Source organism: Daphnia magna, linkage group LG1 (genome assembly GCF_020631705.1).
Source record: "Daphnia magna isolate NIES linkage group LG1, ASM2063170v1.1, whole genome shotgun sequence".
NCBI classification, from domain to species: Eukaryota; Metazoa; Arthropoda; class Branchiopoda; order Diplostraca; family Daphniidae; genus Daphnia; species Daphnia magna.
This window is the reverse complement of record NC_059182.1, coordinates 6,535,708-6,550,200: the sequence shown is the minus strand read 5'-3', so window position 1 is coordinate 6,550,200 and position 14,493 is coordinate 6,535,708. Positions and strand designations below refer to the sequence as shown.

The window sequence follows — 14,493 nt, the reverse complement described above, 5'->3', positions numbered from 1 at the left end:
GCAACCGCATTAGATCATCACATCCATGTCGAGATTAGTATAGCCTATATAATCATTACACTGGCACATTAACAGAAAGTCTTTTTCTTTCTTGCTTCTCATTTTCCGTACCGGCATACAATCAACTACGTGATCTACTTGCCGGTTGTTCTTCATTTTCACTGGCGAACGACCCGATTTTGAGAGACGCTTGTTTTTATTATATTCATCATTGCGTTGCTTGGGCGCGGATGCGTGCGGTTGGACGCTTTAGTTTTTGCCATCACAGCGTTATAGAGAGAGAGCATGCCCTTTTTTTTGGTGCACCAACAATTACATTACAAAAACCTATCCGTTTGAGGTTGATTGAACGTTCAACCACTCGGACATCTGCTGATTGAGTGGGCTTCGGTAAGGATTCTGTGCATCTTCAATGAGCGGATAGTTTCACCGTAACACGAAAGCAATTGTACGTGTGATTGCTTGATAGCCAGTTATGTGTCTACGATCTCGAGGAATCCATGCAGCGTAAAATTCGTTGACTGTTTCCAAGGTGACGGTAAAAGCTATACGACAACGGTATAATTATACGGCGACTAACGAGCTTTTAGCCACGTTTCGTGCTGACGTGGCGTTCTGGCACCACGAAACGGGATATATAAATGCAGATGATTCAGCTAGAAACGTTAATTATCTTCAGTGAACTGGATAACGATTCTGTGTGAGGTATTCCATTGATTTTCAATGAGTCACTAGGCAACGTCATTAGCTATTAGCATCGATGGGTTCGTGACACCATTTTAAGGGCAATCTTTTTTACCTCGGCGAAAATTAAAAGAAATAATTTCGTAGGATCCAACTCAGTTTCTTTAGAAAGCTTTCGCATAACTCAAAATCTGATGGTTTCTAGTCCAGTCGAATGTAGATCGACCAGAGGAGAGTGAATATACACACAAATGTCGATTGTCAAAAGGCAATTGAAATGTATTGATGATTCACAAAAATCGCAGAAAACTCTCGGAAAGACAATTGAGTAAAGTAGACAAAATGGGCTTTGACAAAATGTACAACAAGGCGATTGGTGGCTTTTGTGTTAGATATAGTTCTGTGTTAGCCAGAACATTTTTCATGACTCTTCATCATTTAAATCGCAAAAAAGCAATGGCAATTGGTCGACCTCGTTCCGTTCATCGACTGTCGCCGTTATTGTCGTGATGGTGACAACAGTTTCCAACTAGAACATCAGACATTAATTGAAAATGGACTTGAGTCTCTTTGGAAAAAAATCAACCGACATTCGAACTCGGAATCTAGGTGATTACCTCAATTGTATCGCAGTAACTGAGATCCGTGATCGACTTGGCAGCGATAGAGGATGAAGGCTTGCACGGGACGGGAATCAATGGCGGCAGTGGTGCACGTCGTTTGTTCCTACGCACTGTCGACTCACTGGTGCGGCACTTGGACTCTATATGGAAACGGTATCAATTTGAAAAAAAAAAACGTTTTGGTGGCTTGGAAAGTACACGACTTGTATAGGAGGATGGCAAATAATTTTTTTTTTTTTTAGGCAAAGAGCTTTCTCTAGCTGCGATCAAATACTCAATTGAATAGCGCGCTTTTGAAAAGCTACTACAATTATTCAAATTGATGCCGTGATCCAAAACCCTATTCGTTTCTATTGTTACCCTACAATCAATAGTAGGTTAATGGTGACAGATAAACTGTAACATCCAGCTCTCTCTTTTGCTATTGATTTCATCAGTTTAGTTTGTGTAAACTCTTATTAAAGTCATTCACGTTACGGTACGTGTCGATTCGTATTTACCGATGGGTGTTGTGTCTCGAGACATCTTACGGTGAATGCTGTCACTTGGTGGTACTTGCTCATCGACAGACTTGATCGGCTCCCGCTCGACGTTCTCGCTTATGCTAATGGAACCACAAAATTGTTTAATAGTAAAAAAAAAAAAACACTTTCAGAATTAACTGCATAGTTAAATATTTACGTTATTTGCGCAGTGGCGTATGACGATGTGCGTTTATGGCGAGAAAGAAACATTTTGCGAGGGTTCCAGCTCCTTCGGTTGTCGTTTTTCGATGTTGTTTGCGTCTTCGACAAAGGGATTTAGCTGTTCTGGATAGCTTTCACTGGACATTTTCGACAGCTTCAGCTATCTTTACAAACCTAAAAGTTTCGTGAATTTCGAAGAGAACACATCAACTGAAACTGGAAACTGCGTAGAAGAGCCTTGGTTATATAGTGCCAAAGCCTCTGACGGATGGATTACCGCAAGGGAAGGATATTAATGGCTTGTTTTTGCACACCGCAATGACGCATGGCCTATGTTGAGTTTAAATAAAGTTCTGCATCAGACGTCATTTTAGTGATATGGCATCCGATTCGGTTGTACATGGACGGGAAATGAAAACTAACGTTTAGTCACCGATAGTCATTCCAGGAATTTCCAAAGTTCCGTACACTTACCGCGACAAAGATGGCCGATAAAAGATTTGGTTTCGCTCCTTAAACCGAGTAAAAATTACAAGTGTCTAATAAAACTTACTAGTCTCTCAAGGCAACGTTTAAATAGTTCCTTCTACATTAAATTAACGAGATTTATTTAATAAACAATTGTACTAGTATTCCGGTAATATGGTCTCTTTCCACGAAATTAATGGAGCCGAACAACGTAAAAACCCAACTTCATTTTCAAAAACGTAATCCTGTCCGATTCCGCCAACCTATTCCAAGTTGCAAGATCGACATCTATCAGAAAATATCCCATTTTTTTGAGGGTCCGCAATTCCATTTGATCGACAGCCCTCAATTTCCTTTCGGCGGTGTACGACTGCGGCCGGAAGATTTTCCATAAAATCCTGCAAACAACAACACCAACTCGTCAACACGAAAATATTAAAACTGCCTTAAATCAAAATTACATTCGACTTCCATTAGACATTTCAATGTCTTCTACGAAACGCGTTTGGTTGCGCACGTCCCACACCCGATTTATTGGAACAGCATTATCCTGCCGATCAAACATAGTAGCCAGATCTACAAGCAATATATAAAAATAAATTGAAAACGATCGTTAAGACACGAGAAATGCGTTTCAAATTATAAACTTTATCATGATAGCTAAACAGCTTACCGATGTAGTGACCTTTCTTTGTAAACAAACAACTTCGAACGTAAACAGGTCCGCCCAGTATAGCCTGCAGTGTCGATTCGATTGCTTGTGTCGCTTCTTGATCAGCACCGGACTCGTCTGGAACATACACTTCGTCACGGATTTCAATGTGACGCGAATAAACCACTCTCCTTCTGGACTGATTGCTGGGAGATTGTCCAGAAACAAACCTAGTCTCTGAATATGGAAGGCTTTCGTTTCTCGTAGTGTCTTGAATCCATCGATCGGTTCCGTTTGATTGGAGCAACGAGATGACGGACAGCGAATGCAATAATCCTCTAGTAAGAGAATTCGTCAAAACAGACTCTCCGGATTTCAAAGTGTCCTTCAGTTTCTCGCAGAGTTTTCGATCGGATAGAGTTTCACAGTTCGCATCGTTGATACACACAAGGCTCCGTGGTAAACACTCTGAATCACGATGGCATTGAAAAAAGTACCGCGGACAACGGCTACTACACCGAAACGGTGCAATGGAAAGTACACGTTCATCACCTGGGCAGAAACAAGAGTAACTCGAAACATTCTTCAATACACACAAGCCATTGCCACATGAAGACGACGAGCATGGATTCGGATATTCTGGTTCCAGGATAGAATGAGTAGTAAACAAGTGTTGCACAGCTTTAGTTTCGGCTAGTTGAAGAGACTTTTCCATCGTTTCACCTGCAACCTGTTGACTGTAGATGATGTCTTGATGCAACACGGTCCAAGAAATGCGATTCTCGAAGAAGGTAACTGACAAAGGTTTGCCGTTTGTAGCGACATGCTTATGTTGATCTTGTCCGTTGTACGTGCAGCTTAATATCGATTGTTGTCTGCTGTCTGCCCAGTAGATGCGTGATTTAATGGGATCCAACGCAAGAGCAACTGGGCAAATAACTTGGGTATCGCACAGTTCATACGTCGATTTGCCATCAAGAGTTGAACGAATGATTCGGCCAGCAGATGATCCATATTTATCCGACCAAAAAAGGATGCCACGAACGCTGTCGATGGCAATGTCTGTAATCTTCGTTTGCGTATTAACGATGTTGACATCCGATTCCAGGGAATGAGACACGACTTTGATAACAGAACCTCCTTGCTGGACCCCTCCGTTTAGTTCTGAAGAAGCGCTGACGTAGAGATTACCCGTGATGGATTCTAGAGCTAATCCAGTGGGTTTCAGGCTGGTAAACTTGTAGACGAGAGCTTGACCTAAACTGTTGCTTCGTATGACACCTGCCTTAGTGATCCAGTAGAGTGTGGACATCTTGTCGTGAAATGCAACGCCTCTAATGGGATCGTGCCACTCGAGTTCACGGTGGCTGGAAATCACATTGTTATCAATAAACACTGCGATGTTATGCGCACTTGCAGCTATCATTAGCGGACGGCCGTTAATCGTTTTACAGGTGTGTTTGTCCTGTTCCAGAGAGTAGCCTGGCACACACAGACAGTCATAATGACCTTCTTTGTTGTTGCAGAGTTGTGAGCAGGAAAAATCAGTTTTGCATTCGTCGACGTCAATGCAATTTCGCCCATCGTTTAACGAGTCGTAGCCCGGCTCGCACTGGCAAATCGGCTCTTTAGGTCCCGATAAGCAATTGTGCGGGCAATGGCTATTATCCTCACATGAAGTATCTAAAAAAGAAGGGGAAATCAGAGTATTTCTGTATCAAACGAAAGAATGTGCTTACCACAATTGCCCCCTTCATCCGTGCCATCTGAACAGTGAACGACATCGTCGCACACAAAATCCAGCGGAATGCACTCGCCACTGTCACACTGAAACTCTTCTTCCGAGCAAATTGAACAGCCAGATTTACAATCACACCTACAAAGAAATCAAATTTAGGAAAATATAAGTCAACACCACATTGAACATTTTTAACTAACTTGGGGTCGTTTGGCGAACAGGCGATGGCTAAACTGTGGCAGTCCAATTCATCCTCACCAAGGGAACAATGACTGACACCATCACAACGATATTTTGCAGGAATGCAGCCACTTTGGCATGGAAACCATTGTTCTCCGATGCACTGTACTGGTTCGCAAGTGGATCCATCTTCTGATAATACGTTTCCAACTGAACACAAACACTTGGCTTCTCTCGGTGTAGGGACGCAGATACCATTGCAACCAGCAGTTTGATTGAGGCAGACGTGATTGCGGCTCAAGACGAACTCGTTGATTACGGTCATCAAACGATACGGGTCGAAATTATCGTGAGAAACATCGTCCAGGAGAAAACTGTGTGCGTTTGTTGGATCCTCTTTGTCCAACCAACTGAGACGAGCAGAAAGGTCAGTTAGCCAGAAAACAGAGTCTGAACTGGAAGCCATCGCAATTGGTTTTTGAGATTGAGAGAAAAACGTTGTCGGGTTCGCTCCGTCCACGTCGATTCGCTCGATGGTTCCACGTTGAGAATCGCTAAAATATAAATGCTCGTCATGACCATCGTACGCCATCGCAGATATTGTTCCTTCAACGACCACCAAATTGCGTAGCCATATACCGTCCATTTGCCAGAGACTAATGATTTGGCTCGTACTTCCTTCGACGATGAACATCAACCCGAATTCAGATGCGACGGCGATTCCTTTCGGATTTTTCAGATTCCAAGCCAAAACTAGCCGCTGGTATTTCCCTCCGTTTTCGTGACCAATCACGACTTTTCCCTGGACTCTTTCTGTCCAGTAAATGGTTTCCGTGTAAGGGTCCACAGCCAAACCTTCAACCATATCCACGTTTTCAAAGAGGATCTCGTGGTGGTTACTGCTACATCCATCGAGTAAATTATACTGTTTGCAGTGTCACTGTAGATAATCGATCGGCCTGTCGGGTTAAAAGCCAAGGCACCTGATATGTTTCAAATCAGGGCCATTAGGTAATTGCATAATAGAATCTTCTCCCACTTGATTGTGATTCAAGTGGTACATTTCAGTCAGCGTAGCGATAACAATAGATGGCGATCGAGAAGACATTTGATCGCAAATATTCTCATCCTTGTTCAGCGTCATTCCAATTGGACAAGCACATTTGTAGCCTTTCGTAGAAGATGAAAGAAGGCAAAGATGGCTGCAAATGGCTTCCATGCAAGGATTGGAGAGACGAGCTTGTCTTGGACGATGGTGGACGTGAAGGCCAGTTGCGTTTAGTGAATCCTCTTCGAGGATCACCTTAATAGAATTGAAGGGTTAATAAACAAGTAGTTTTTAAAAAAATTTTCAATTACCATGTAATCATCACCGGTGAGCTTGTCGGCAGATAGGATTTTGTGTTCGACGAGGTCGCTCCAGAAAATCAAATCACCAAAAATGTCGAGGGCGTAGGGATGAGTGACTTCAACTGGAACGATTTTGCGATCAGAACCATCGAAATTTGAGCTTTCAATGCGATTGAGTTTGGTGTCACCCCAGAAAATGCGTTGCATCGTTTCGTCCACGGCTAAACCAGTGGGCGAAGCAATATGTCGGTGGTAATTATGTTTTGTCGATTAGAGCCATCCATTCCAGCTGAGCCAATGTGCGGATGAGAGCCACAATCAGACCAAAAGAGCAGAGCTTCTTTAAGGAAGATGGCCAGGCCGTGGGGTTTGTCCAGTTCGCCACTGACGACAGCACTGCACAGCGAACCTTGAAGATCGCAGACGACGATGTGCTTCCGACCAGAATCCGTAAAATAAAGGTGACGTCCAACCGAATCGACGGCTAAATCTTCGATGACTTCTACTCCAATAGAAACTACGTCCTCTACCATGCCGTTGATGCATTGATTTGTAAATGCCTCCTTTGTCGATGCTCTTCTCACTCCAATAAACGGAATCATCCGTGTAATCAATTGCAATGCCATTCGCTTGAGAAAGACCCGTTTGAATGAATCTGTTTTCATTTGAAAGCAACGACACGTTCCGAATGTCTCGATTAGTGACGATCAGCACCGTAAGCTCAGTATCTAAAATAAAGAATTAATAAATTTAATTCATTATCCACCAAAAAGCTTAAAAACAAGTTAAACAAGCGGCCAAGATTCAAAATTATGTCTAGAGTTTAGCCAACACTTACCGCAATCCGATTCGTCAGATCCATCTTCGCAATCCTTGACAGAGTCACATCGCTGCTTAGATTCGACACATCCATCGCCAGTTTCACAACGAAATTCACTTTCAGTGCATCCTTAAGAACAATTGTAAATATGTAAAATCAGAACGAAACAAAATAGCAGACATACCTGTCGTCAAAAACTCTGACAACTGCACGAATAACATGAGCCAGAAACAGAGTAACTTCATTTCAAAATCCTTTTCGGAATGGCATTTAAAAAAAAAGACTCGAACGTAGCAGAGTATTCACAGTATTTCACTACGTTGTAAATGGAAATAAATAAATTTAAGAAACGTTTCCTTAAAAAATAGCAAGGCAATGACGTCGTATAGTTCGTTCTACTTTTACGTCAGAAAGAAAATTCTCTGATTAGCAAAAATTTCAAAGCTCTTCTAATACGAAGGTATTGATTGTCCGCCCGACTCGTGCACAACTGATTTGGCATTTCGTTTTCTATTCTTACCTCACCTCTTACCGTTTCAAACCCACCCTCTAATTTGCCAAACGCACAAGTTCAGCGCTGTGTGCAAAAAAAAAAGGTCAATGAACTTTCTAAACCAAGATCATCTTTTTAAATTTTCCTTCAGGCTTAACGAGTCCGTACATGCCTAATGTTGAATCATAGCAAAATAAACACATTCCCTCTTCATTTAGTCCCGAAATTCGATTTTTGAAACCCAGAAAATGAAAGGAAGTTCAGAGGACAAAATGCAAAACTGTGAAATCAATTACGTCACATGGAAAGAAAATTAGGGTGTCTTGCCTAAAGGCACATTTTTTGAAAAAAAGGGACATGCACAGGTAAAAAAAAAGGGGGAAAGGAGGGGTGTTCTACACTTGTTACGTTACCTTTCCCTTTTCTCTGTGCCAAATGCGTTCTGTAACCCCTTAGGTGGTTCGTTTTTTTAAGTATCGCTATCTCTAAAGTTAAAATAATTTTACTTGCATTTAAACTTAATTGATTTAGATGTGAACAACGGAAAATGGCCACCCAAATTGATTTTGCATAGTCGCTCCGATCGACGATACGATTGCGAAAAATCCACTGATGCGAACATCTTTTACTTTCAAAAATTTTAGCACATCAATTATCTGTCAGTAAATAAAAGCAATTTTCTCAGCAAGTAAATGATTTGTTCTCTTTTTAGAAGTTAACGCTCGGAAAACCGAGTGAATATCGTTGGGTGTGAAACGATCTGTCTGTCAGGAAGGAGCCTTATGATCCAATATTCCGTGACAAAGAGACCACAGATCCCTTATAAAGATATCATGTGATCGTCAATCGAAGCCAGCCCTGCTCCTCCTCCCTCCCCCCTCTTATTGCACCCATGCCTCCCATATATAAACATATGAATGTTCATTCGGCTCCACTTCGTGTTTGTCCACCGCCTTCATCTGAACGCTTCCGGACATCATTCTTGATTAATAGGGTAAGTCACCACATTTCGTCAATAACAGCAATTCATTTAAATGTACGTTATTCTAATTGGATGGTAGGTTAATGACGCCTGTATCGAATCTTCTTAAAGAATTTGCCCCTTGAACGTTAACGTCATAGGTAAAACATTACGCGTAGTGGTTACTTTATAACATCAATAGCAATAGTTTGTAAACTTGAAATAACATTACCGGGTGTAGAATAGAGTATAGTGACTATGTGAAATAACACGGGGTTTTACTATAATATTAAGAAATGTACCTTGACTGTGTTAAGTTAATCTAAAAAAACTTACTTTCAATTTCGCCGCCAAAGCGTATTATAAACATTCTTTTGAAGTAGACCATGAATAAAGAGCCTAACCGTGAATGGACAAAGGTTAATGATTAGGTTAGCCGACACACACACAAAAAGTACAGGGTAAACAAAGACAGGTGGGCTATTCTCATGAACTCGACTTTGGTTGCTATAGCGACACACGTTGTCTATAGGCAACGCTATTTATTTTCTGTAAAAGCCTTATCTCTCATCCGTGAGTCTTGCTGATCGTCGCCACCATCAGGGCGTCAGAAAGCTGGCGAACACTTGCCACTTTCCCAGACGGTGTTGACTTTGGCAATCCAGCGGATGCTTGTGCAACGAGCTTTAAACTCAATGGATAATATGACGACAGTCTCGTCGGCTCTCTTTTTTTAGACGTCATGTTCTTATTTTCTGTCCAGGCGGTCTATGTTCTAATTATAGCGTAATTCTCTTGTAAAGGCCATCACAAGTTTGTATATGGAGCACGATTAATGATAGGCACATTGACTGATGGCCTTATATAAAATAAATAATAGATTCACCGTTGTCTACTGTGCAATACGGCCTGATGAGCTTGAGAACAGACCACATGTCGAAGTTGGTATTCCAACATCTATCGCGTCAATATAGACGTCTGTTTTTATATGAGCTCCACTTCTATAAGCCAAATACATAATAAAAACGCGATGGGGTTGATTTTTTTTTTTTGGAAAGAAAGTGAATCTTGATTTCAATTTTGCTTACGTACAGATGATCTGTTGACATCTGCTTGGGGTTACACAAACATAAGTCTACAAAGACCATCAATTAAATTCATACCACAAACAAAAAAAGGAAACCTTTTATCTGAAAGGGCCATAGAGTGAAAAATTGTTTTCAGAATTTTGTATGATAATTAAAAAAAAAAAAACATTGACACTATTGAAGTAGTTGATGGTAGGGAAGGTTAGATGAAAGCTATTGAGTCTGAAGGTTGGGGTAAAAAAGAGCAGGGCAAAGTTGCTGGAAGAAAAAAAACGAGGGGTGAACAGGGGACTGTTGCTGACAGAACCCTTTTTCGTGTGTGTGTGTTCGAGGACCGTCAATAACATCAAGCCAAGAACGTCGTAATAAACAAATAAGAGGTCATCGAATAGATGGGATAGCAAAAAAAAATGACACAATATATACACGCATTCTGTCAGTATAATTGTTTGTTTTGCGCGCGTGTTCGATGTATCTCTTCTAATAGATTTGAATGTGCAGTTTGATGAGAATCACGAATGCAGATGAAAGAATGCGATCATACGTCAGCTTTGTTGCCTCACGCAGATTATGTTTTGTAAATGCCGTAAAAAAACGTGAGGCGTATCGATAAGAATCGACGTTGTCATTGTGTCTTTATAGTATAACCGCTGAGTTACATGTGTTTGTACAGGGATATCATTGTTACACATAAACTGATAGGATGGCCCGTAAGCACACTTTGATGCCTTACGGGCTGCAATGCTTATTTCCGTATGGCTATTTAATATGCCGATTCAGGTTTTCTATTTGAATAGAATAAATTTTTGTTTGATCACCAAAATAATGCAATTTCTGGCCAGAGAAATGACAACTTAATGATGGGGACTACACATTCAAATTAGACTACAAGTACTGGACCACTCGGTCGGTTATTCATTAACAATTCAACGGCGAACTTTTCCTCGCCCTTTGTTTGTTGCCGTTCGACTCAATTGAGGCGTTTTCCTTTTACCGATCACAAGCACCTCGATAATTAATAACATGTCGACGGTGTAGGTAATACTTTGCCTTTGCTCCAGCAGAAATGCATAACGTTCAGAATAAAGTGTTAAACTGCCGGTTAAATTATATAGTCTCATAATTATTAACCAAACGATCTTGTGTAGGCGTTCACGAATTCGTTTTACCTGCCGTTTGGGCCAATGAAATTGTTTTAAGTGCATTTGAATTTATTCGTTATTTTAATAGAGTGGGGCATGGATCGGATGATGGGCCCTCGCAATAAAATGGAAGCTCTCTGTCTTGTTTGTGGGGATAAGGCATCCGGCCGGCATTACGGCGTGTCTTCGTGTGACGGATGTCGAGGCTTTTTCAAGAGGAGCATTCGCAGGTAATTTGAATCACTGCCTAAATTGTCTGATTTAATTTAGAAATCGAATTTCAATCGGATCTACAATTAGCCATTGATTCTCCATTAAATTGTTTGAACGAAAAGGAACTTGGACTACCTCTGCAAAGAATCCAACCAATGTGTCGTTGACGTTAGCCGTCGCAATCAGTGCCAAGCGTGTCGCTTTCGCCGCTGCCTCGAAGTCAAAATGAAACGAGATGGTAAGCCATTTATTTCTATGCAATCAGGGAATACATCTATATAGATTTTTATGTTCAATGTGTGCAGAAGGAGAAAGGCTTCGTAATTATAGGCCCGTAACATTTAAAAATGTCCATGTGGATTTCTCGGGCAAGTCAAAGTATTCGAATAAACCAAGAGAAAAGAAAAAGAAAAAAAAACAGTAATAGATTCAGTTTGCTGATATGAAAATCGTGAAAGAGAGGAAAAGCGGTAGGAGGAGCTACGGAGTGAACCAATGGTACGATTCGCACGTTCGGGAATAATAAAACAGTTCTTTCGCGTCTATATAGTGAGAACCGCGCACGGGAAACCCTGTCCTGGCGCACCACACCCCAAAGATCCTTTCTCAATATCAAGAGATTTCATTGGCTGCCCCGTGCGAATCACGTGACTTCCGACTGTATTGCGTGATCGCACGCCATTGCGGATCTAAACAAATTGAACGATTCGTTTTTGCAGTTTCGCAAATCTACTTTTAAAAAAGGCCATCTGGCAAATCGATTATTTAGTTCATCCAATAATTAAAGACAAAGGATTTAAAACGTTATTTTATAGACACTGGGCGGTATATATCACCCTCAGTTCAAATTTTGCCGTGTTTTTCTTCAAGTAAACGTTGCACTCATTTTTGTTTTCTTGGCTTTGACACTCAAAAGCGCCCGCTCGAATGTCATCACGAAATCGTAAGCAGAACATTTCAATAGGGGAATCATATATAACTCGCTGGTCTTTATACGTATATTAGGATTCGCTATAGAGTTAACGCCGTGGGCGCATATTTTCTCAACGGATCGCTTAGAGTATACAGAACGCTGAATCAATATCGTTTTTTTTATTATATTGACGGTTATAGCTTTGTGAGCAAACACGAGTGAGTGAAATATAGATGAAGGCAAGTGCCAAAACCACAAGAATCGCTTGATGCTTGTGACAATATTGGAAGTAGGTGACTCCATTAACGCATCGCCACCCTAATGTAAGTGATCCCTTAAGAGTTTGAAAGGTTTTTATTCTCGTCAAGAGTTGGCGCGGTCACCTGTCAGTTTTCACGCCTGTGAAGGGCTGTCTCCATCAACTGATATATCAGACCAAATGTTCATCTGTTGGCAAAATCGTTGATTCTTTTCGCTCCCTTTTTTAAAAAAATAGCCGTCCAACACGAACGAGCTCCCCGTGGCGCACTCAAAAGATCTTTTCAGCCAGAGGCTGACACGATACCAACGCACGCGACGTCGATGCTGCCGTTAAATCATCCGCCACCGTTAACGTCTCTAAACGCTGGCTATCCATTCTACCCTGGAAATTTCGCTTTTCCTTGGCGTCCAGCCCTCGGCCTACACCACGTCCCAAGACATTTCGCACTCAACTTTCTGGCGCCTCCGCCGCTACCTCTGGTGTCCGACGACCGGCCTCTTGTCAATCGAGTCAAAGAAGATGAAGTCAGCAGTTCGGCGGTTGAAGAACAACCGGCGTACAAACGGAGCGATTTGAGTGAGATATTTTCGGAAATGAAAATTTCAATAAAACAAACGAATGGGGCGCGAAATTTGAATTGTTCAATTTGAATTGCAGCGGCGGCTGGCTACAAGACGTCTATTGCTACAAGTACGTCACCGGTTGCAGTGCCGACAGATGCAGTCACTCAACTGAGCACATCACAGTACTATCTGGCAAGCAGAGATGCTAATAACGATGATGTTAATGAAGCTGCTGCCCGTCTGCTCTTCCTGGCAGTTCGATGGGCACGCACCATTCCTTCATTTTCTAATGTAAAGTTCGATTTTAAAGATGGAGCATGTTATCTTCTTTTGAGCACACGAATTTCAAGACGAACCTCTATCTTTTATCTTGATTTATTTGTACAAGTTTTAATGAGATGCACAATTCGCAAATCGATTTTTATAGCTGTCTTACCGAGACCAATGTCTTCTGCTGGAGGAGGCCTGGTGCGAGCTGTTTATTTTAACGGTAGCTCAATGGGGACTCGACCTGGAAGAAGGTAACAGCAACTGCCATTGTTCACTAGGCATTTTTAAAACCACGTCCTATTAAGAGAAGTTCTTAGTGATTTGCATACCGTATAAGATGTAACAACCGAACCTTGTGGCTGATTTTCTGACTGCCCTGCATTGTCACATTTTGTAGACTACCTTAATTGGTTTCCTATATGCATTGAACATACATCATGATTAAATGCCGTTGTAACGGTAACATGTCTTAGCGTAATTCTAATATATTACATTTGCTATTTTCATTATTTTAGTAGTAAATACGGTGAGGAGTTGTCCGGAAATGACGAGCGAACGTCACGAGCTCCTACTCGAAGGTCTGCGGCATTTGCACCAAGTGATTGGACGCATTCATCTGTTACGGCTGGATCACACTGAATTCGCCTGCCTGAAGGCCTTGGTTCTTTTTAAACCTGGTATTGAATATATATACATTTTTTTTTTTAATTAAAAGGTAAATGATTAAATTCTTCAAATCATTAGAAACTGTAGGACTTCACGACAGTTTGACGATCGAGATTTTACAAGATCAAACGCAAGTAATGCTGCACGAATATTGTTCGTCGTCGAGCGTTCAGCATTCGCACGAAGTGTCGAACATGGTGCGAAATCATCGTCCGTCTCCCGCCGGCCGTTTCGGCAAATTATTGTTGGTTCTACCAGCTCTGAAGGCCGTCCAAAGCGCCAACGTTGTCGATCTCTTTTTTCGTAAATTAATTGGTGAAACATCCATCTCCCGTCTATTGGCAGATTGCACTCTGTAAAAATGCTCGTGTTTTTTGTTTTGTTTTTGTTTCAATTTCAGTAGTAGCTCATTAATCGCTGTAAAATCTATTATGTATGCCAGTTGTTCATCACCGATTTGCAAAGAACAAATCTATTTTAGATTGCTAGTCACACCGGATTGCACTAAAACAAAAACAAATGTCACGTGTTAGAGCATACAGTTTAAATAGATAGTTATCGTATATACGTATACGTATATATAGTCATTCATTAACCGAATTGTAATGCTAATTTCCTTTATATATCATATACGTGCGTTCTTGCAATATATATAGCCTAATATAGAACAGTTTAGCGGTTAAGAGTCAATGTGTTGGCGGCCATTTGGCAGCAAATGGTC

At 41.3% G+C, this 14,493-nt stretch overlaps 2 protein-coding genes and 1 non-coding gene across 3 annotated transcripts; 1 reads left to right on the top strand and 2 right to left on the bottom strand.

Moving 5' to 3' along the window:
* Positions 1–823: 823 nt before the first annotated feature.
* On the bottom strand, positions 824–2,233 carry LOC116926412. Its single transcript, XR_006643335.1, has 4 exons — positions 1,989–2,233; positions 1,808–1,911; positions 1,302–1,447; positions 824–1,213 (listed from the first exon to the last, which is right to left on the bottom strand). It is a non-coding gene; the product is annotated as an uncharacterized LOC116926412 (transcript).
* A 347-nt stretch (positions 2,234–2,580) lies between these two features.
* Positions 2,581–7,703, bottom strand: LOC116925673 (low-density lipoprotein receptor-related protein 4). Its single transcript, XM_032932431.2, is given in 12 exon segments — positions 2,581–2,859; positions 2,923–3,037; positions 3,135–4,796; positions 4,853–4,989; positions 5,052–5,937; positions 5,940–6,015; positions 6,017–6,334; positions 6,391–6,624; positions 6,627–6,926; positions 6,928–7,109; positions 7,220–7,330; positions 7,386–7,703. Coding segments are annotated over 12 exon segments (4,287 nt in total). The 5' UTR covers positions 7,447–7,703; the 3' UTR covers positions 2,581–2,654.
* Positions 7,704–8,637: 934 nt separating this feature from the next.
* Positions 8,638–14,440, top strand: LOC116926350 (COUP transcription factor 2). The gene is made up of 8 exons (XM_032933236.2): positions 8,638–8,688; positions 10,974–11,115; positions 11,221–11,336; positions 12,508–12,849; positions 12,931–13,127; positions 13,264–13,357; positions 13,622–13,783; positions 13,851–14,440. The coding sequence occupies exons 2-8, from the start codon at positions 10,982–10,984 to the stop codon at positions 14,129–14,131; spliced, it is 1,326 nt and encodes a 441-aa protein (XP_032789127.2). The 5' UTR covers positions 8,638–8,688; positions 10,974–10,981; the 3' UTR covers positions 14,132–14,440.
* The last annotated feature ends 53 nt before the right edge of the window (positions 14,441–14,493 follow it).

Excerpts from the sequence above, each read along its gene's own strand:
- LOC116926350 (XM_032933236.2), top strand. The coding sequence starts at position 10,982 with ATGGATCGGATGATGGGCCCTCGCAATAAAATGGAAGCTCTCTGTCTT. Across the intron at positions 11,116-11,220 it reads TTCAAGAGGAGCATTCGCAG|GAACTTGGACTACCTCTGCA; the intron begins GTAATTTGAATC and ends TTGAACGAAAAG. Across the intron at positions 13,784-13,850 it reads CTTGGTTCTTTTTAAACCTG|AAACTGTAGGACTTCACGAC; the intron begins GTATTGAATATA and ends TCAAATCATTAG.